This window comes from Rhopilema esculentum, unplaced genomic scaffold, assembly GCF_057945365.1.
Source record: "Rhopilema esculentum isolate cy_ngs unplaced genomic scaffold, ASM5794536v1 HiC_scaffold_37, whole genome shotgun sequence".
NCBI lineage: Eukaryota > Metazoa > Cnidaria > Scyphozoa > Rhizostomeae > Rhizostomatidae > Rhopilema > Rhopilema esculentum.
In genome coordinates, this window is record NW_028300848.1 from 993,804 (window position 1) to 1,014,716 (window position 20,913).

General features: G+C 36.0%; 1 protein-coding gene across 1 annotated transcript; it reads left to right on the forward strand.

The window, feature by feature from the left end:
- Positions 1 to 438: 438 nt before the first annotated feature.
- LOC148957126 (uncharacterized) lies at positions 439 to 20,792 on the forward strand. The gene is made up of 14 exons (XM_089115815.1): positions 439 to 583; positions 1,018 to 1,110; positions 6,097 to 6,154; positions 6,308 to 6,349; positions 6,749 to 6,823; positions 8,027 to 8,184; positions 8,763 to 8,882; positions 9,318 to 9,959; positions 10,985 to 13,721; positions 14,899 to 14,981; positions 15,378 to 15,457; positions 15,919 to 16,017; positions 16,684 to 16,749; positions 18,649 to 20,792. Exons 2-14 carry the CDS (start codon positions 1,041 to 1,043, stop codon positions 18,694 to 18,696), a joined length of 4,278 nt encoding a protein of 1,425 aa, XP_088971941.1. The 5' UTR covers positions 439 to 583; positions 1,018 to 1,040; the 3' UTR covers positions 18,697 to 20,792.
- Positions 20,793 to 20,913: the final 121 nt, after the last annotated feature.

The following is a 20,913-nucleotide window of genomic DNA, read 5'->3' on the forward strand; positions in this document are numbered from 1 at the left end:
TAACGTACGTGTGTACCATTTGCTGCTGATCTTTGTCAGGTAGTAATCATCGCTACGTTTTCCAGACAACATGCTGTATCATCTTGAAAGCCAACGTCCTAGTGACAAAAAACCGAACTAAAGGAATGGATGGTCGAAGCATACGATGCTACTAGTGGAAGAGAATGAAGGGGAGCGCACCGGAATGATCCGCCTACGACATCCGATGCCATGACATCAGAAGAAGAAGGTTAGAAGCTGATATTGGAATTTTCCTATGTTTCTTGGAACTATAAAGAAACAGGCGAAAAGGTTTGATAAGGAGTGTTAATTAAAGCGATAAGTATCTATCGTAGGTGTTTGATTAGTCAGCCTTCTAAGTAGGTTATGTTTTACTTCCGTTTTGCATTTAAAAATTTGAATTATGATAAATTATGTGAGAATTCATGCGACTTCCAAGGGCATCGCAGTTCTATTCGATGCGCATGCGTTAGCAAGTTGAAATCTAAGCTAAAATGGCGGCCTAATGGAAGGGCAGCAAGGCTTCTGTATTTTTAAAACCAACACATGTCAGAGGATCGATAATTTGTGACAAGAGTTATTGGTAAGATTTTCAATGTTATGCATATTTTATTCAATTTTCTTTTGTTTGATTTCGCTGATAGGTATATAGGCTTTTCTCTGTAGCTTTATGTTCTCACAACATTCCCTCGAGCCTTCTTTTTGTAAGGAAGGCTTGGGAAATTTACGAATGTCTTCTATAGGAAAACAAATAAGAGTTTATTGATTTTTTTATAGCTTTCTGAAGTAAAGAGAAGTATTTTTCTATTTGCATTTAGAAGTATGATTCTATCGTTTTCTTATTTTCGTGGTCTTGATTTGACGGTCCTTGTTCGAGTTTTTGATAGGCCATTTTTATTTGGTTTTGTTGGAGTTTTAAAGACGCCATTGTCATTTCGTCTGTTCTCTTTAAACAGGGAAATGCCAAATAATCCAACACGAATTTCTCGTAACATTTTTACCAATTTACTTTGCTAGGTCCTGGCTAAAAAAAATTCACTATGGCCAGTGATGGAATGGACGAAGAAGTCCTTACCCGTGAAGAGGCAAAGCGCATTTTACGGAGGCTTGGTGAGTAATGTCCGCCATGTTTAGATTCGCCCGTTTCTGTGCGTTAAGGAAAATCAAATTTAAAATTTGGCTAAAAACAATCTTTGAAGGTGCTAAATAGTTTGTTCCTTTAGTCACGAAGCATGTATTCCATATCGGACGAAAGTTTATTAACCTGCCTTCGGCGGTAAAATGTGGGCATTTTGTAGTTGATTGCCTTTTGTGTGAGCGATCTACGCAATAAAAGGGAATCGAATGTCTTAAAAGATATGCCCGTGTCATTCAGCTAAGCAGTAGCATTTTCTTTTGTTATAGAAACTGCAATGCAGTAGTAAGAAACTGCATGCCCAAATGTCAAATTCCTTACGATGTCGCTAAAATGGTCCACTTGTGAGTTTCAAAATCCAAATTTGAATAAAAACCATCCAAATGTCACATGTCAAATATTTTATCGTTTTAGTCATTCAATTTTAAACTAGTATCATTATTTTTAAGTTTTCAAGGGGACTACTATCCACTATGTTTTCAAAAGTATTTCAAAGTATTGAAGTATTTCGTTCAAGGAAATCCATACTGTTGTTAGGTTCTAATTTTCAGGCAGAAGTATTGTCGCAACATTTTCAGGCTCTAATTTGCTCTCATCAAACTTATGTTTATAATTGACATTTTAAAATTTCCCTTCAACAATTAAAGCAAAACCAGTCATATATTTCAATTTTGTTAGCCAAGCAACCAAGACCAACATATATTTGTATATGATATTCGGATCATATAGGCCAGTTCAATTTTTATATTTGCAACTTCCTGTTTTTCACCCTATAGAGTGTCAAAAGAAAAGCTTCAGTATGTCTGAAAATATTTGCTTTTTTAAAGCCTTATTAATGAATTCTTACCATCAAAAAATTACCCTCAATTTGCAAAATAAGTTTTGATTAAACTAATATTTAAAGCAGATGTTAAATTATGTAAAGAGATTTTATTCAATACCTTAAAGAAATCAGTGTTAAATGCCTTTTTTAATTTCATCATTGAACTCATAATTTCTTTACCTCATCATTACTTTTTCACCTGTTTTTCTAGTTATCTTGTGGATACATCCTACAAGGCTTTTAAATTTTTTTCGGGATTAAGAATTAACTCTTTGTATTTTTATTTTTTTTCAAAACTCTAAATGGACTAAGCTTTTGTCTTCTTTCTATTCTATAGTGTGTGTTTCATATATAAAGCCTAATTCCTGATTGTTTCATTGAAAGAAAGCTATTGTGGCTTGAGGCTGATTGTACAGATGTTTCTTGATTTGTTTTAGGCAATCTTAGAGTTAACAAGTTGTTTGTATAGACAATAGGTATATATTGATACTCATAATAGATGATGTCCCCAAAACAACCAGTTAGAAACCACCCATTTACTGTCAGTTTTCTAACAGCTTCAGCAAGTTGAAACTGAAGACTGCATTTAAATCAGGTCTTCCTTGCTATAATCTGCCCAAAGCTCTTGCAATAGATTTATAAATATTTTCAGCCTATACAGTCTTTCATTATTTAACAATATCTGCATTGCTTCTTGTGCTAAGTGTTGTATGTGTCAGCTTTATTTATTTAAGCCATATATATAGTTTCCAAAGCATTTTACATGACAAAGTAATTAATGTTTCTGCTTCTATGCAAATTTTCTTGCCTTTTTATATTTTGTCATGAAATGAAGATATTTTTTATGAAGACTGTCATTATCAATTTGTCAAAATGGCCTGTTAATGAGAGAATAGATAGCCGAATGCATCATTTTGACTTGGATATTTTTATATTAGTATATTAAACAGCAATGTCCATGAAGTCTATTTAGCACATGCTGGTCTGTGAAAGCATGAAATGTCTGACTTAAATTTTTGTGATTGGATAATTAACTTGAAATAATGTATGTTCTGTGAGTTATTATAGATTAGGATATATTATTGTAGGATATTATAGATTTAGGGATACAATTTGTATCCAGGCAAAATAAAAGCAGACAAAATAATGTCATGAGATAGCAAAAAAATCATTGGCATTTTCTAAATTCTTGGTCAACATAAATTAGCAGATTCCAATGTAGTTGATCACTGTGACCAATATTGTGATTTACAACTGTGACCAAGCTTTTCAACCACTAAACCACAAATATCATCATCATAGACTTTGCAAAAATCCCAATAAATATCAAATATTTCTGACTTTGTAGTCAGTATTAAAACTTGTTTTTCTGCAGTCTATCCAATGTCGCATGGTAATAAAAAAGTAAGTAATGCATAAATTGTTTTAACCATTGTGTAAAGGCAAAAATATAAGATTCTCTTGTAGACAAATTTAATCACAAGAATTAAACAGATATCATAAACTTTGTTGCTATGTTCACAGTGCCCTTGTCCTGCAGGTTTTGTGGTTTAAATACTTTACCAAACATCTCATATTGAATTCAATTCAGCTGACATTGAATTTAATATCTAGACTGACTAACTAGACCAAATTATTTTTGCACTTTCCAAGGCCTGTTGATGTCTTTTATACCTTTTTGCATTGCTTTAATTCATCAGTGTACTCAGTATAAAGAATAGGATGTCAGGTGACAAGAGTTGGAAGAACAATTTGACTTTTTGTTAATTCCTAAATTGTGGGTTATTGACCACTTAGCTGTTGGGACATCTCCCGGTGAACAGTTAACACTAGCCTTACAGCAATTTGGCATCATACTCCAAAGGTTTTAAAGTCTGTTAAAGTCTGTTTTAAAATAAACATGTTACCTTTCCACTCTTGTTTACAAGAAAAGGGGGCAATGCAGACCCTCCCTTAAGATTCAAGGCTCTTGCATCTTTTGCAACTACTTAGCAGTGAAACACTAACTAGGGAGCATTTGCATCTCAAGTTTTGGTGACATTTTCGAAACAGTAAAATATTTGTCTCATTTTATAAGAACAAAGGTTTGTCCCCTTGTAAGGTCTTGTAGAAAAAGTTATAAAAAAGGAGCAAAATGCTTCTCATGCAAAGGATTGACCACCCATGTGCACCAACAAATTTAGTACTTTTTGGTTAGCAAGTGCAGAAGAATGCTTTCAATTCTGTCTAAAATATCTTTAGTCACTAAATTCATAAGCTTACTACCACTACAAACTGATACTCCTAAATTTGCCTGCCATTGCAATCTGTTCTTAGGTTTTGTTGACTTCAAAAAATATACAAATATCAGATCTTGCGTGTAGTTTGGAACATGCTCTCAAGTGGCACTACCCTTCCGTTTTGCAGGGTAAGAAAGGGGAAACCTTTTGTTGTTTAGGAAATTCCTTCATCGGATTTATTTTGCTTTGAATTGAAGAAATTGTCTTTCTTGTTTTTAATTCTTTCAACCCTGGTATTTTGGCAAACATAGACACTGCATTGTGGTTGTTAATAAACCTGAATGAAATATTTTGTTGTTAAATATGATAAGTAATCAGTTTCTAAGCTAGAAGATTTTCGATTTAAATAAGGAAAACTTTTTAAACAAAGTTTCATTAAAGAAACCAGTGGTTTTCATTATTTGCTTCAAATCTTGTTTGATATATGATTTCAAGCAAGATTTCAGCTTCAAACCCATTCACAAAAAGAACAAAAATAATTAATGCTGTTGTAAGTATACTTTATACTTTTATGAATGTCTACAATGTTGAAGCATAAAATGCTTTGTAACTGATCCGATCTGAAGATAAGGAGTGGTGTTTTTCATTTCCCAATAGTTCTAAAGCAGTGCCTTTACAGATTTATTTTACTTTGTTGTCTTGTTCTACACTGCTCACGGTAGTCATATTCGTATCTCAGACATCTTAGTGAGGACAATAATGCCCAACAAAAAGGTCTCCTTGTCTTGCAGAATGAAAGAACTCTGATGATATAAAAGTTATCGTGCTTTTGTTATTTTTATTCGCCATAGAGTTCTTAAGTGATGACGTCAACACTTAACTTTATGAACTGAGCCAAAATAATAGTAATCAATTAACAAATTTCAAATCTTCTATTGGTCATAGCTCACACAATTTTAGACATATTTGACTCATTTTGCATATATGGGAGTATTTCATGGTGTTCTTTTATGTTATGTGGTTAAAAAAACGTGTTTGCTGACGTCACACTTTAAAACTCTGTTGTTTATACGTGTTAGCTTATTCGTCATTGTTTTGTTTTTTAAAAAACACAGTACACATTCATTCTTTCACACATTCATGTCTTTTAAAAAACACAGTACACATTCATTTATTAATTATACATTTTTAGCTTGAAAAATGATTTCGATAAGTCCCGAAGTAACTTTCTTACGAATAGTAAAACCCTTTAAAATAATATAAAGTTGACTTGAATTGTTATTTCAGAATTCTTAGAATAAAATTGTAGAGCTCATCCAAAATGGGTTCCATATAAAAGCCAGTACTTCTGCTTATATTGATATTACATATCATTGCCCTGCTGATATGGCGTATAAGGTTGGAGATTATGATTGCCAACATCATACCTTTCGTCACAGGTCTCTCCCACTCTCCTTTTAGATCTTTCATGTTCTAGATAAGAGTGAGTAGACTTCGACTCAAATGTATGGAAACAAATGCCCAAACACAATCAGTATAATCTACATGCTTAGCCTAACAACTTCCATATTCTAGAAGAGAGTGGTGCAAAATTTTGGCATCATCTGCTCAGGATGGTTGGCTTGGTATTAGTTTTTTAATGTCCATCAAAACCTAAAAGATTTTAGAATGGGGTTAAGGAATGAATCCCAAACAAGGTTGTAAAAGATGCTATGCTTGCAAGCTCTCAGCTTGTTAAACGCACATAGACTGTTTGATACGTCATTTCAACCTAATTTTTTGATTGTCTTTTTTATGACTATGTGTCGGTGGCAGACTAGTTCATATGTGATGCCCTGTATTGTTTTTCCAAATAATCAGAGGGCGTAAAAAGCTATTTAGTAAGCATAATTTTATCACTTCGTTTAATTTCTTGACAGAGCTTGAAGCCTACTCTTCTGTGATAACGGCGTTTCGGGCCCAGGGAGATCTAAGCAGGTATATACATATCATTATTGTTTTATATAAGTTAATTAATATACTCACAACACTGACAAGGTTTTACCAAAAATTTCACTTCGACTATTGCTCTTTAAGTATTATGGTAGGTATTGTCAATCCTATAAAAGTTTTCTTGTTTTTTTTATTCAGGGAAAAGAAACAGGCTTTAGCAGACCTCGCTGCCCATCTGAGGTAAAGGTTTTTAAATGTTACATCGCAATTAGTAATTAGCCTTGGATTGTTTTGAACACCACGGGTATCCCTAGCTGATGACGGGAATTAGTCAAAATGGTTGGGACTGGGAAGGTATAGAAATTTGTTGTCCAGAGAAGCTAAATTTAATCATTTCTAGAATATTCTGTGCAGTTTATTCTCGTTTGCTTTGTTTTTGGAACAAATCTTTGTTACCGTTTCAAATTTTTATGTAATAGTTTGATCGCCTCTTTTTGTTTGCAATACAGATTGTTCCAGATAAAGCTTACTGAATTTCTATTTAAGGTGCCTGTTGAAAATCTTTGTTCTCAACTTTAACTCAAGAATTTCTTTGTGTTGCAATTAGTTGAAAACACAACTTCGCTGTTTTTCCATCAGTATTTCAACCGAAAGGCATCGCGCTGAGGTGAGAAGAGTTGTCAACGATGATAGTCTCAATTCTGTAGCTGAATGGTATGGACCTTTTTTATTTATGTTTTTAACAGGGCGTGGTTGTATGAATTGTTATCACAAGTTACTGTGTAACCAAAATCGTATCAAATTCTCTGGAAACTGCTGTAAGCCCTTTTTACCACTACGTTGAATTGAGAATTCATCTATTGTCTCCCAATCTTAGTTGCTTTCAAATTTTACCTTCTGAATTGATATCTTTTAAAGCTACGCCAAGTAAAGTATAATCATACTGGCACGTGTGTTGGTCCGGCATAAATTGAACTTAGCTGTGTTTACCTGAAACATCAAATGTATTTGCCGTGGGCAGAAGCCAGAAATTGAGGCCTATTTGGTGGTCACCTAAATCCCTTTTTTTAAAAAGAAAGTAAAACCTTATCTTATCCCGTCCTCAACCAGAAATGTTTTAGCCTGCTAAGCGGCCCATCATTCCTGAATAACGGGCTGGTTATCTAAGCTCCCTGGCGATGGAGATCGGGGTAAATTTATTCATAAAAGAGGCCTAGCTGCAGCATGGTGAATCTCAGCTAAAAGAACTGATTTTTATTCTACAGTGATTTTTTCTGATTCTATTTTCTATTTCTTTGTTGTTTTTCGGTTTCTATGATCCATGTGCGTAAGCTTAGGTGCTTTTGCTTTTATGATCCTTGCAGTAGGAGTAGGCGTCTAATCTGAAGTAGTTAGAGTTATGAATGACTGCTGTAACTAGTTACGTACCACATCCGGGTGTATTTTAAGCCTATAAAATGTTAAGAGATAATATAACCATGGTCTCGGTAGTTCTTAAGTCGGAATGCAGTTAAAAATATTTTGCGGTGTGCAGCGATTATTATGAGCTATTGCGCCCGATAATTCAATCTCATTTTTAAGAATGATTTTGATATATTGAATCGGGACGGCCAGACTATATCCTTAGATAAATTTTACCGCTAGAAACAGTTTTTTAATTAGCAACGAATAGTTAAGATAAATACTAATAAAATAAATTATTTATGAGCAGTAACTTTTCAGGGCCTTTATCTTGAAAAACTGATAGTAATTATCTTGTATGGCTGTAGCAAGGGGCAGATGTGGTTCACAGGTCTTGAGTTTTACACCCTTGCTCTACATATACTCATATTCCACTTGACAAACATGTTATCGCTGTATCACTACACTATGGGTTGTGACGTAGTTTGCCTGACCTTTTTGAGGTTGTTGTTGCAGCATGCACGGAATTGGGACAGCTACTGAATGGTCAATCGAAGGAAGAAGATTGGTTTCTCTGACGCCACGGTTGGTACCTCAAACTGTGTTCACTGCAAAGGCCACACACACGGCCAATGCGATTTCACACGAAAACTCAAAGCTGCCTGCCAAGAAAAGTGAGTACTTAATGCCTAGAAATACGGCGTATTCTTCAATTTTCAAATTATATTAGTGCGTTCACAAAGAATACACTTCTTGAACCAGAGGCCTGAAATATTAATGCATTCTTTACTGACTTGAAGACTCTCTAAGCTATATTGACATTATCTCCTTTAGAAAGTTTATGTACTGGTGGGTTTGGTAAACTTTATATTAAGGTGTTGGAAAGACAATCTAAGCTGGGTCATGAGTGTCCATCCGCAGTATTATTCAGCAAGTACCAGTTTGTACAAGAATTTCGGCAATACACCCCTCTGTTACGTCTCTACTAGACAGTTTATCGTGTTTTGAAAGCTGGAACTTGCGTGTTTTGGGTGGAAAGGCTATAAAGTCACAAACTCTGTGAATTTGTTTTGCAGTATTGTTCAAAAAGTTAAAATTGTCTACCAAAGTTATGTTGGAAAGCATAATCAAAATAGGGATGGCAATTTCTAGTGTGGGCAATCAGTTAGCGGGGCTGTTTCAGGGGGACTTGGGGTGGTGTTGAAATCGATTTTCTATTTCATCAACATATACAACTTCTTTTTATTCACAGCTGCACCGCAGAGCACCAGGGAACGCTCAGTGTCACTTAGCAGCAAAGTTTCTGAAAGATTCGAAGAGAAGTTGAAAGTTAAGGATAGTAAGCCGGTGGAATTTTCAAGAAGCTTGTCAAGTAAGAAGTTTTGTTTTTAGCTTTAAATATCGCTCATGAGTTTCGTGAGTTTGGGAGTTTTCTTGATACCAGTTGCATTTTTTCCAAATTGGCAAAGTGCCCTGGTTTTAGTTTTTCGTCAGGAGGTTTATACCACTGCTTAAAAACAGTGTCAAAGTTTATTAAGACAATTTATTCAGCCCCGTATTATTTTTTGACTTTATAGTGTCAAAGGTGCTATTATTTTTCTCAGTGTGGTGTATCTTATTAAGTCTTTGAGAAGGCCTGTATAATTCTAGATATTTTCCAAGGAACCTTTTTAGAATTACTTTACCATCAAATATCAATTATGATACTTGTTTCTTTGTTTCTTAAGAAAGAGGCAAATGCAAGGAATCTTAGTTGTAAGTCAGTATTTGGCAACATTTGCTGACAGTGTTGTGTTTATTGTTACAGCCTCCTCTTCTTCGAGTATCAAATCTCAAGAGAGCGAAAAGACAAAGAAGAAGAAGAAGCCGAACCCACCAACCAACAAGGTGCTCAAGCCAAGTAAGCTCAATCTACCTACAAAATCAGAGTACAAAGTTGCCACTTCCCCAAATCTTACAAAGCAAAATTTGTTGTCGCCCACTAGCTTGCACAAACCAGTCTCTCCAGGAGGTAGCCATGGCAGCACCCACCAGAAGCCTTTGATTCTCCAACGTAGTCCGCAGAAGTCAAGTCAGATATCTAGATCACTTTCCACGGAGGGCCTGGGGTCGAGTAGTAGTCCATACATCACAAAAGCTGTGCTGCAGTCGCCAACAAGTACTGGAACGTTTTCTAGTGCAAATGATGGTGGATTCAAGCAGCAGAGATCCATCATTGATGCGAGAACTGTCTCCCCAACCCATCAGGCCAAAGTCTCACAGATACTAGTTTCGTCTAGTAGTAATTCAACAACGATACAGAAAATGAAATTCAAAACACCGATCGCCAAATCGAAAGCGAAGCCGGCTAAGATCAAACCTATTACTGGGGTCCAACGTCCATCGGGTTTTGGTGCTAGTAATGTCAGTCCGAGTGCAGAGTCTCTGAATGTGTTGGCAACTTCTACAGGTTTGTGGATTCACCTTAGCTATGTAATCTAAACTTTCAGAAAATATATGCGCCAGCATAAAAATTTGAAGATTTGAAAAAAATTCACGTGAATGGTCGAGAATTTTTTAAGAATTCACTCTTCCCTAACAACTTTTCCCTTTAACTTATTTCCAGCAATAAAAATAATTCCAAAGCTATGGCCCTACGAAGGCACGCGTAAACTCATGTAAAAACTTCTTCTCTGCTTTAAAGTTTGCACAATGAAAAAAAATTTGTATCTTTCGATTTTCTTGATAGCCCAACTTTGCCCAAAAGTTCCGAATTGCAGGATAACGTCTTCGAAAATGCGTTAGCTTTTTGTTTCCTTCTATTTGGGAGCCCAAACGATCTGTCCTAGGCCAACATTATTCATACCTCTACATACTAGCAAACCAATCAAAACTAATCTATGGACCATCGATATGTTGGAATCATTACAATAATTTGTTGCATTATGACATCATTTCTATGGGTTATATGTAGGCTTATCTAAAGTTTGTTAGTTGGAAAACAGCCAAACAAAACACGAGGGTACCCTTAAATTTTTAACAGATAATTGATTCAAGTCTAAAAAACAGATTATTTGTTTCTATCAATTTTTGTTTTTAATCAGAGAAGTTTGCATAGGTTACTCAATACTCACAAACATGAATACTCAAACATGAAAATTCCCTCAGATAAAATTTTGTTAAAGTGCCCTTTTTCAGGTCTTTACCTGAAAAATGACGATTGAGTAAAATTCATTGTGAAATACTTTGCCAAAGCTTTTTAAGATCAAGAGCTGAGAAAAGGTTGATAACTCGCTGTCATAATTTTACTTTGAAAAAATTATGTATTTTTGAGAATGTTTAGCACCTTGTGTAGCAGCTTGGAATCATCGTTGCCACCATAGAATTTAACCATTCCGAAACTAATTCCTTATCTTTGTAAATGGATGATTTTTAAGAGTTGCTTAACTAAACATGCATAGCCAACAAAATAATTGTATATTTGTTATTCTCCAGTGGTACCAATGGCACCTATTTCACCTGTTAAACCAGTCATACCGAGCTGTTCTGGCTTAAGTGGAGTCTTGCCAAATTTGGCCATTGTAACAAGTACTCTAACCAGTGGATCAATTGCAAGTTGCTCAGCAAGTTCTCTCTCGAGTGGCTCATGTCCTGTCAAGGTGGTGCAAGTTCAGAAGTCATCTAACAGCACTGCTAGTCATTCATCACCCGCAAATACTGGATCTAAACCATTCGTAGTTGTATCTTCATCGACATCCTCTAAACCTGGCAGTGCGCAGAGGGTTCTTGCCCTCAGTAACGTGCCAATTAGCGGTAGTCAGCAGCTGAAGATTGCTTCAATCCCAAATGTTCTGCAGCAGTCGGGTGCAAAGATAGTATCAATAGCAAAATCTATGCCTATGACAACAGGCTTTAAGATGATCGCCGTTACGACTGTTGTCCCTGGAAGTACCCAGGTTAAAACTGTATACATTGCAACACCAATTATGTCAGTTACGAAAACCTCTACGCCGTCAGTGCAATGCACGGCCTCAAATAATCCCGTAACAACTAAACTCTTGCAAACTCTTGCGTCTAGTTCTGGTTCGCTAGTGAGACCTGCCGAAACTGACGTTTCGCCTTCGAATCTTGGCACATGCGTAAAGCCTTCCTTAGGTATAATTAATTCGCGAGGTTTTGCACCTGCATCTTCAACTGCTGTCAATTCGTCTGCAACGACAACTGTTACAACCTCAACCGCGATGAGTAGTAAAACACCAACGTCATTTGCAACGTCTGTAAGTACTTCCATACCTGTATCGAAGCAGAACGGCCCAACTCAGTCTTCGAACAGTATTGTCGTTCCAAAGGTGGACGGCGAAATATCGACTGTTACTGATATTATGCCTTCTAAAAGTAACACTTCGCCGACAATTGAGATTGATAATATTCCAAAAACTGCTGAGAGCCATTCGGCTTTGAAAAACGTAGATTCTAGTGAAAAAAGTGTGCCTGTAGATGAAATTAAAACAAGCATTGTCGAGAACAACTTAAAAGCTAACGATAGGCCGAAACAAACTGCAAAGTCGCGAGTATTGACGTCTACGCTTGAGAATACTGACGAAACTATTTTGCTTGCTGGGGAGAGATTCCTTGCAGATCTTGCAGCAAAATTTTCCAAGAATAATGTTGATGTTCCGAAATCCTCTTCAGGTGCTGTTGACGGTCTCGACGATCTAGCTGCACCAGAGGTTAATGATACGGAAAAAAGTGTGCCGGAAGCAATCGTGAATATTGATGCACATGATCAGAAGTTTTCAACGAGAATTCAAGTGCAGCATTGTGAGCCACAGACTAGCAGTCTAATGGAAAGCAAAGTGATTGTTCGCAAAATAGGCGAAGAGTACAGCTCACCAATAAATTTATGCAATGATCATGGGAGTGAAAAGAGTGACGGAGGAATCCCCAACCAGCGGCAAACGTCTCACGTTGGACCAAGCCTATGTGCTCTTGATAGGCCTGGAGACTGTAGCAAGACAGTTTTTGCGGAGATATCCCCATCAAGCAATGGCAAGCCAAGGCAACCTTCGTCAAGTAATTCTCTTTCTGATAACAAGACGAGTTTTGGGAGGCCTAGTCTTTTGAATAACGACAGCTCACAGTCTGTAGTAGCTGATATTGACAGTAATGAAGGAGACTCGTCCTTATCAGAGCTAGTTGTCAAGGATACGCCTGAACATGGCGTCAATCTTCTAAATGACGTCACTGCAAAAGTGCATCCCATGGAAACGCAGGTTGTGGAATCTGAACGAATTGTAGATGTTTCTAGAGACGATTCGCCTAGAAACGTGTATGCAGCATTTATACCCGCTAATGGAGGAATGAAGGCAAATATGCAACAAGAGACCGAAAAACGAGTGTCACCGTCAGTCTTATCTCATGTTGGATCCCCTTCGCATGAGGTTTCAATAAAACAAGTTAGCGATAAAAGATCACCGTCAAATATGGGTATAAAGGTGGTTACGAGGAAGAGCCCATTGTCTTTTGGTGGTCCTTCACGGGACCAACAAATTAGTTTGCCAAATACATCAAAACGGGCATTGTTTGTGGACGTTGAGAATTTGTCTTCGGCACCAAAGGAACGGAATTCTCCATCAAGGCATTTGGTTGATGATTTTACGTCGACTTCTAACCAAGGATATTCTCCATCTAAGAATTTACACATTGGGACAAATGTTAGTCACATAAACTCTATTTCCCCATCGTCTGGTTACAAAAGCCCACTAAATTCACCGACTCAAAAATTACCCCAATCCCCTGTTGACAAAGGCATGCACGACAAGCGTCCAATGGCATCTTTGTCAGGTATCAATCGCAATGTCTCCCCAAATTCAGAACTGCGAGAACAGACGTTGAATAACGATATCAAAACGAATTATGGCGATGCGTTATTTACTAGTATTGTCCCAACAGCTGGGGCTGGATCATTTTTCCAGAACTCGTTTGATCAAAACTCGACAAAGACTGAACAAAAAACTGTAAAACCTAGGAACAAGGCTCCAGGGACTGAGTTTTTAACCCCTGTGGGACCTTTACAACAAACTACTAGCCTTCCAAATGAAGTGCTGCACAAACAAGGAAATGATGTCATGAAGTCGCACGTGACCAATAATATTCCACGAGGGGGTTCTAAAAAAAGAAAGTCGGATTCATCTCCTGTTATTACTGTTGGATGGATTAAAGGGGCTCTTGCGTGAGTTGGCTTTTTATTGTATTTGTTATTCAATGTTAACAGAATCGTTTTTTATTTAATTTGCAGACTTGGTCTTCAGCATATATTGGTTGTTAATATAAAGTAAAATGGTTTTAAGGATTCTTAAGACGAACATAATTTCATTAGAAGAAAAAGACTTTGGACAATTTGTGATGGTTTCTGCAGACACAATATAAACAGCCCTTTATCGATTGAATTCATTATCACCTAAAAACCGACTTTACATAATGAGGCCTTCTCTACATTTTAATGATTTTTGTGTTTAAATTGATTTTGATGATTGCAAAATAAAGCACACAAATTTTTAAAACAGTTTGAAAGTTTTGTTTAAAAGAACACTTAGTTTATGCAATATTATATTTAAAATCAAATTGGGTAATAGACTATGATTTTATAAAGGTAAAGACTCATTGCTAACAATGGGCCTTTGCGAGCGTGGCGACGATCCGAAAAATGGCAGTAAACTTCTACGGATTAACCAAAATTGGTTTCAGACTGTCTAAAAATGCATTATGGGATGCTTGCATAGCGCAATGGCTCATTGTTAGCAATGAGTCTTTAAGAAGGCAGATTACCTTGCTTAACTGTCTAGCGCCTGTTTCTACATTACCAAATAGAGTTAAAGGGAGACTGGCTGCTATCCTTCTTAACTAATTTAAATCTATAATTTTTTTATTGGGTGGAATTTGTTGAGAAATTCATCATTTATTCTTCTTGCTCTTCTGAAAAAAATTAGCTTTCCCTTTTCGTTGACAACAACCTCTGTACAACGAGCATCAGAGCTAAAAAGTTGCCCGGGCAACGTTTGATACCATCTTTGCCATTTTGTCAATGAATGGAGTTTTTCTTTTCTTCATTATGTGGTCTGATATCATCTTTTATCATACAGAATTGCTCGATTATTATATTTTACAAGAATTTAGAACGTTTGTGGAGAGAAGGTATTAAAAAAGGGCTCGCTTTAGTAATGTAACGAGTCCTAGTGTTAAGTCTCTTGGAAAGGGGTTATAATGAAACGGATCTTGGGAAAATAAAAGTCCCATATATGCTGGATATCATATGCATTATTCTTGTTACTCTCAGTTTTGAAATTTGCCTGGGTCATGACAATAATAATCGAATCAGCCTTTTATTTGTTTCCGTTGCTTTTATGTAGGCTCCTGCAGAAAGTTTCACGGTTTCGTGGCCCGAATAAACAAAGGGGAGAGATGAATGCTGCCTCGTGGTTTACACGACCAGGTATTATGAGAATAATGCTTCGTATCTTGTTTTCACGTCAAGTTTTTCTCTTGAAGCTACCCAAGAAATTTTCATTCTCGTCATCTCTTCAGTCTTCAGTTCTAAGAAATATATGCTTGAGTTGATTTTGATTAAAGGTCGTTAAGTAGCATTTGTAAATCTTGAAGTTAAATGAGACTGTCACATGTATAAGGATAATTTTGTAAGGTTAGGTCTTTCTCTCCAACCTCCCCTTTGACTAAATTATACATTTCTTCTCTTTGTCTCTTACAAGTAAATTGACATGCGTGTTTGCATGTTTCAAATAAAATATTTATTTGCCTAGAAGTATGCATTGCAACATGCTTTTTTGTTAGCTTTGTATGGTATATGATATTTGAATTCTTTTTTATTAAGTGAACCCAGCAGAAGCACCTGGATATTACAAAGTTATTAAAAAACCAATGGATTTTAGCACTGTTAAAAAGAAACTTGAGGTAAATTGAGTTTATTTACATTTTATTTCTTCTCACAGACTGAATCTTTTATTGATACTCGTTAGCTTTTGAAAAACATTTCTTCTGATTTTTAAGATATTTTTCGTTAAACTACGTGTTGATGCTTCGAAATCCTTGAACTGTGCTTGTCTGAAATGGTTATTGAAATATTCAGGCGCAATCCTATTTTCCTGTTAAGTTCCCTTTTTTATATTTTTGATAAAGCATCGTGTTTTTATACAGAAAAATTTGTTGAACAGATAAACATTTTGCTGTCTTCTTATTATTTCCCTTCGTCATTTGATTTGTATTTTTCAAAAATGTTTTATGCCAAGGCAGTATTACTGCCAGAAAATATATACAGCAGATTGATTAAGTTGTTCAGAAAAGGGCTTTCACTAAAATTGTGCTCGTGTTCAACAGTTTTAAAATCTTTCTAACACACCCGACGTTTCTTATAGGATGGAGTATATAAAGATTTTACAGAGTTTTATTCGGATATGGTGCTCATCAAAACAAATTGTCATACTTATAATCCAGTCGACCATCTGGTCAGAAAGGTAAAGCTCCTTAACTTTTTTCTTATTTTAGGCTCTAATTTTTGTCTGGTATTATTGATTTATCAAGCTGTTTCAATGCATATTTGTGATAAGATTGAATAAGAATATGTAATGGAATCTGCTATTTGAAAGCTAATAAGAAAAGTTATAATTGATATTTTCAATATGTCGAAATTTGTATCTGTCGATAACATGAAGTGAGAATTATGAAAGGTTTTGAATCTTCCCTTTGGCTTGCCTGTCGCATTAATTGTATGCATTTTGTCTTCTACATTTTTTTATTTACCATGCATGTATAAATGACATACAACATTTTATACATATTATATAAGTTGTGCTATATTGTTTACTATCAAGAGTTAATAAATGCACTACATGTATATGATAAATGTGTACCCAATTTACAATTTTTAGTTTCTTTCAGTTTTTCATAAAGTTCTATGTGTCCCGATTATGGAACACAGTTATGTTATTACTTCTGAGTTTCATCTATAATTTATCTTCTTAGAAGCTCACTTTATGCTTTGAAATAAAAGTTTGAAATAGCCACATAATTTCACAATGCTCTCCCAATATACCAATGTAATTTGTCCCTTCCTTACTGTTGTCTTAATTATCAAATGTTTTGCCCTTTCCTTTTTTTATATCAGATTTCTGCCATTGCAGGATTGTGATTTGGTATTCGCCTTTTTTGAAGAAGAATGCTGTAAATTCTTAGAAAAACAACAAAAGGTAAATTATTTCTTCCTTACATGCTTCATTAAAGTGCCTATGAAATGAAATTTCACATATATAGTTTTTTTATAAAAATTAAAACTTCTACATGTTGTTGTAATATAAAACGAAAATTAATTTGAAAATTTGCTCGGGAAAGTTTGTTTTGGGGGGTTTAAAAACAACCGGTGCGAGTCACAAAGCAAAAGAATTAATGACGTCACAAGGTTTGCAGTTGGTTCAGTCTTCACAACAAACACACTATACCACTTAGTCAGGACTGTTTGTCAAACAACGGTGCAAATTGTGATGCCAGCATGAAACTTTGCATAAGGGGTAGTTTGATACGCTGAAAAAGATAGAAAATGGAACCCAATTGCCCCCTTTGGCTATTTTTAGACCGGGCACTTTGCCCAAAGCCCCTGACGGCGTTATTACAATATCTCTTCTGGAAGTGGGTACAATAACACGAAACTTTACAACAGATGGCAGTTTGATACGGTACGAAAGATAGGATATAGAACCCAACTGAAAATCGCCCCCTTTTTCTATTTTCAGACGGGGGTTCTTTGCTCCAGAACCTTTGAAGACGGCGTTATCGCATCTCAGTCGTACTTTAGTACTACCGCACAAAACTTTCCAATATAGGATAATTTGATACGCTGAAAAGGATAGGATATAGAACCCAACTGAAAATCGCCCCTTTTTCTATTTTCAGACGGGGGTTCTTTGCTCCAGAACCTTTGAAGACGGTGTTATCGCATCTCAGTCGTACTTTAGTACTACCGCACAAAACTTTGCAATATAGGATAATTTGATACGCTGAAAAGGATAGGATATAGAACCCAACTGAAAATCGCCCCCTTGGGCTTTACCGCATGACTCCACTAACGACGTTATTTTGATGCCTCTGCTAAAAATAGGTACAATAGCAGGAAATTTTGCAACAGGTGGCAATCTGATACGTAGAAAATAATAGGATGTAGACCCCATCTGAATATCACCCCCTTGTTCTATTTTTAGACTGGGGTGCACTTCCCAGACCTTAATAGACGGTATCATCGTATTTCAGTCGTACTTTGGTGAAACAGTATGAAACTTTGCAAAAACGGAAAGTTTGATGCGCTAAAAAGATTGGATATGAACCCTGGCTTGAAACTGCCCCCTTCGGCTATTTCAACTGTAGTTTCAACAGCGATCCTCTTTTTGCTTAGTGTACTAAACGCCAACTGCTTCCGTGTTTGCAAACTTTGTGACGTCACGGAAACGCGCGCTTTGTCCCAGTCGAAAACGTGAAAATGGGATCTTCAACCTAAATTTTTGGCCGGTTTCACAAGAAAATATTTACCTCAACATATATCATTGAAATCAGCAAATTTTGCTTATAAAAAGTGTGCCTTTATCTAAACTTGTCAAATTTCATTTCATAGGCACTTTAAATTTCTCATTTGATCTACAGATACACGAAAGTATCGATATTTTGGCCATTGATTTTACTGTTTCAATCGACTTTTGATTTTCGATGTTTATTCATTTTATGATAAAACGCGGTGGGGAAATCTGTGCTGTTATAGTATAATGTACTGCTGCTATTACTGCAGTAGAAATTTCTGCCTGGAAGAGATTTCTGCCTGGGAATGCCATAATATGCCAGGCAAAATTAAGCGAAGTTAAATACAGCACCTTAGGAAAGCGTTTATATTTCGACAAGATGTTCAAAAGCCGAAGCTTCTTCCAAAGTTTATATTGGTGTCCTTGAAGTTAAGGTTCCTTTCTGGCTCGATCCAAGTATAACATAGTTAAAATATCTGCTTGCCAACAAGATTCAGGCCAGAGGGATATTAAAAGGAGAAACATTTCGGTACATTTTTTCTAGCCTAGATTTGCCAGCATTTTGATTGGTCTTCTTTATTTCAGCCTGAAGAATCCCCAAGTAAAAAGACAAAGTTGGATGTTTCAACGTAGACTAAGAAGATAGATATAGCCCTGTATATTATGTAAAAATATGTGTATTTGTAGGCACCCCGCTTTTGTTGTTTAGAGACAACAAGAGTATTTTTATCCTTGACGGAGACGAATCTTCCTATTATGGTGCTATTTAATGTCCAATGGTATTTTTGCAGATTTAGGTCGTTGATTATATATGTTAATGTACCTAATATTGGATCTATTGTTTTGATGGTTGTACACCAGCAAGCGTATGTATTCGAAGATGATCGAAATGTACCTTATCTAAGTGACGTGGTTTTTAATTCATGTGCCATTTGTAGACATGAATTCAGAGAGGTTTTTCTTCAAAGGTGTTTGAAGAGTCCTTTACCCTCCTCCCCAGCGCAAAAAAGTATGACATATCCCAGATCCTATAAGCTACCTATTTTTGAGGGACTGTTTAAACACCCTGCGAACATTGCCTAACACGGCGGGAATCTATCAACCAAATAATTGCCAAATATTCATCAATTTGGAAGGTGTTTGAAACAACGCTCTTCATATCATATCCTTTTATGCTTTTTATGTGGTACTATAAAAAGAAAAAGTATTCAAGATTTTATATAACAGCAGAATAATGAATTTTGGCCTATCAATCTTTGATTACCTAGGTGTTTCCATGAAGCGTTAATTAAAGTACGTCTGTAAATTTGGTGTCGCTTTTTCCAATCAAATCCACTGCTTGGAAGTATTCTACAACGTTTTAATTTTCCGAAAGTTTTTACCTGGAAAATGATACCTAAAAAATCTTCGGCGAAGAAAGGAAGTTTTGTAACCTGTTTTCTTCGGGTTTCTGCGGGAATAGAAGCTCGTCATCTGCGGGAATAGAATCTTGCAATTCTGTTTCCTTGGATTCAAGATGTTGCGCCAAACGTGAAAATGAATTCATCGTCATGTTTGTTTGCACAGCTGAGTTCTAGCAAAGCTTTTCATAAAAGAATAAAAACGAAAATGGGAGTATTTGTTTTATTTCTAATTTTAAGGTGAAATGTTTTGCTTCTTGTTGAAGCAGTCTTAGAAGCAAATGAAACTATTTATGAAATAGCTAACACGTCAAGGTCACATTAAGGGGTCACGGAGCTGCACGAGAAAGTTACACAAGAGCAGAAGATCCAGATGGTAACTATGGGCGGGGGTAGGAGTGTGTTGGGGAATTTACCCCCCTCCAAAAATAGCTGAACACGTATAACAGTGGCTATCTGAAGGACGTATTGTGATTTTTGAATAGTTATCAAAAGCTTAGCAGTACACAATGGAAGACAGCTGCATTTGAAAGTCAAAAAAGTACCTCAGAAATATCTTTAATTTGTGCAATGTTTTATAGAGTTTTTTAATCTTGACCATAAAATCTTAAAAAACATCTTGCAATACCTCTAGATGTGCAAAAAATTTAAATGTGTGACCCTTTTAGAATTATAGAAGTCATAATTATAAAGGGTGGTTAGCGTTATCCTAATTTCGCTATTGTCGGCCAAATCTTTATTTACTCAAAATGGTCAACTAAAAAGAAATGCAGATATAGCTTAAGCCAACAGGTTTTCCAGATAGGTACCTTATATCTTATAAAAACGGTCTTAGCAAGCAATAACTTTTCTATAAGGCGCAATCACTATACTCTCTTGCAATGCCTTTATAATTTCTACCCCCCAATTAATACCTCGAGGACTCTCTTGCTACATAAAAAAGATGATCTCATTTGACCCCTAGCTCATTGTAAATGCAGATTGAAAAAGAAATTCAAATGGTAAACGAACCACGCTTTGCTCGATTTCTTTGAAAGCAGCTATTTTATGATATTTCCCAAGTATATTGGTTGATTTAAAACCAAAGCAAATTGGTGTTCTGGTACATTCAGTCTTGGATCGCTTTAGTTACGATGAGATTTTGATAAAAGAAATAGACAGCTGGAAACATGGAGATTTGGAACAAGATTGTGGCACTGATGATTTTTGTCCGGGTAAAATCCTATACTCCGTCGTTAGTAGCCCCTCAAAAAGGGTACCTACTTTGGTTTGCTTTGTTTATTGCTATTCAATTTAATTCTTGTCGAATACGAATCGATTTTGTTTCAAACATGAATCAAACTGTTTTTTGCATTTTACTCACTGGCCCCTTAACTATAATAGGCTGAACACCACTTCATTAGGACTTCGTTTCGCGTCGTTCTTGAGACTCCTGTGAAGGAGTAATGCA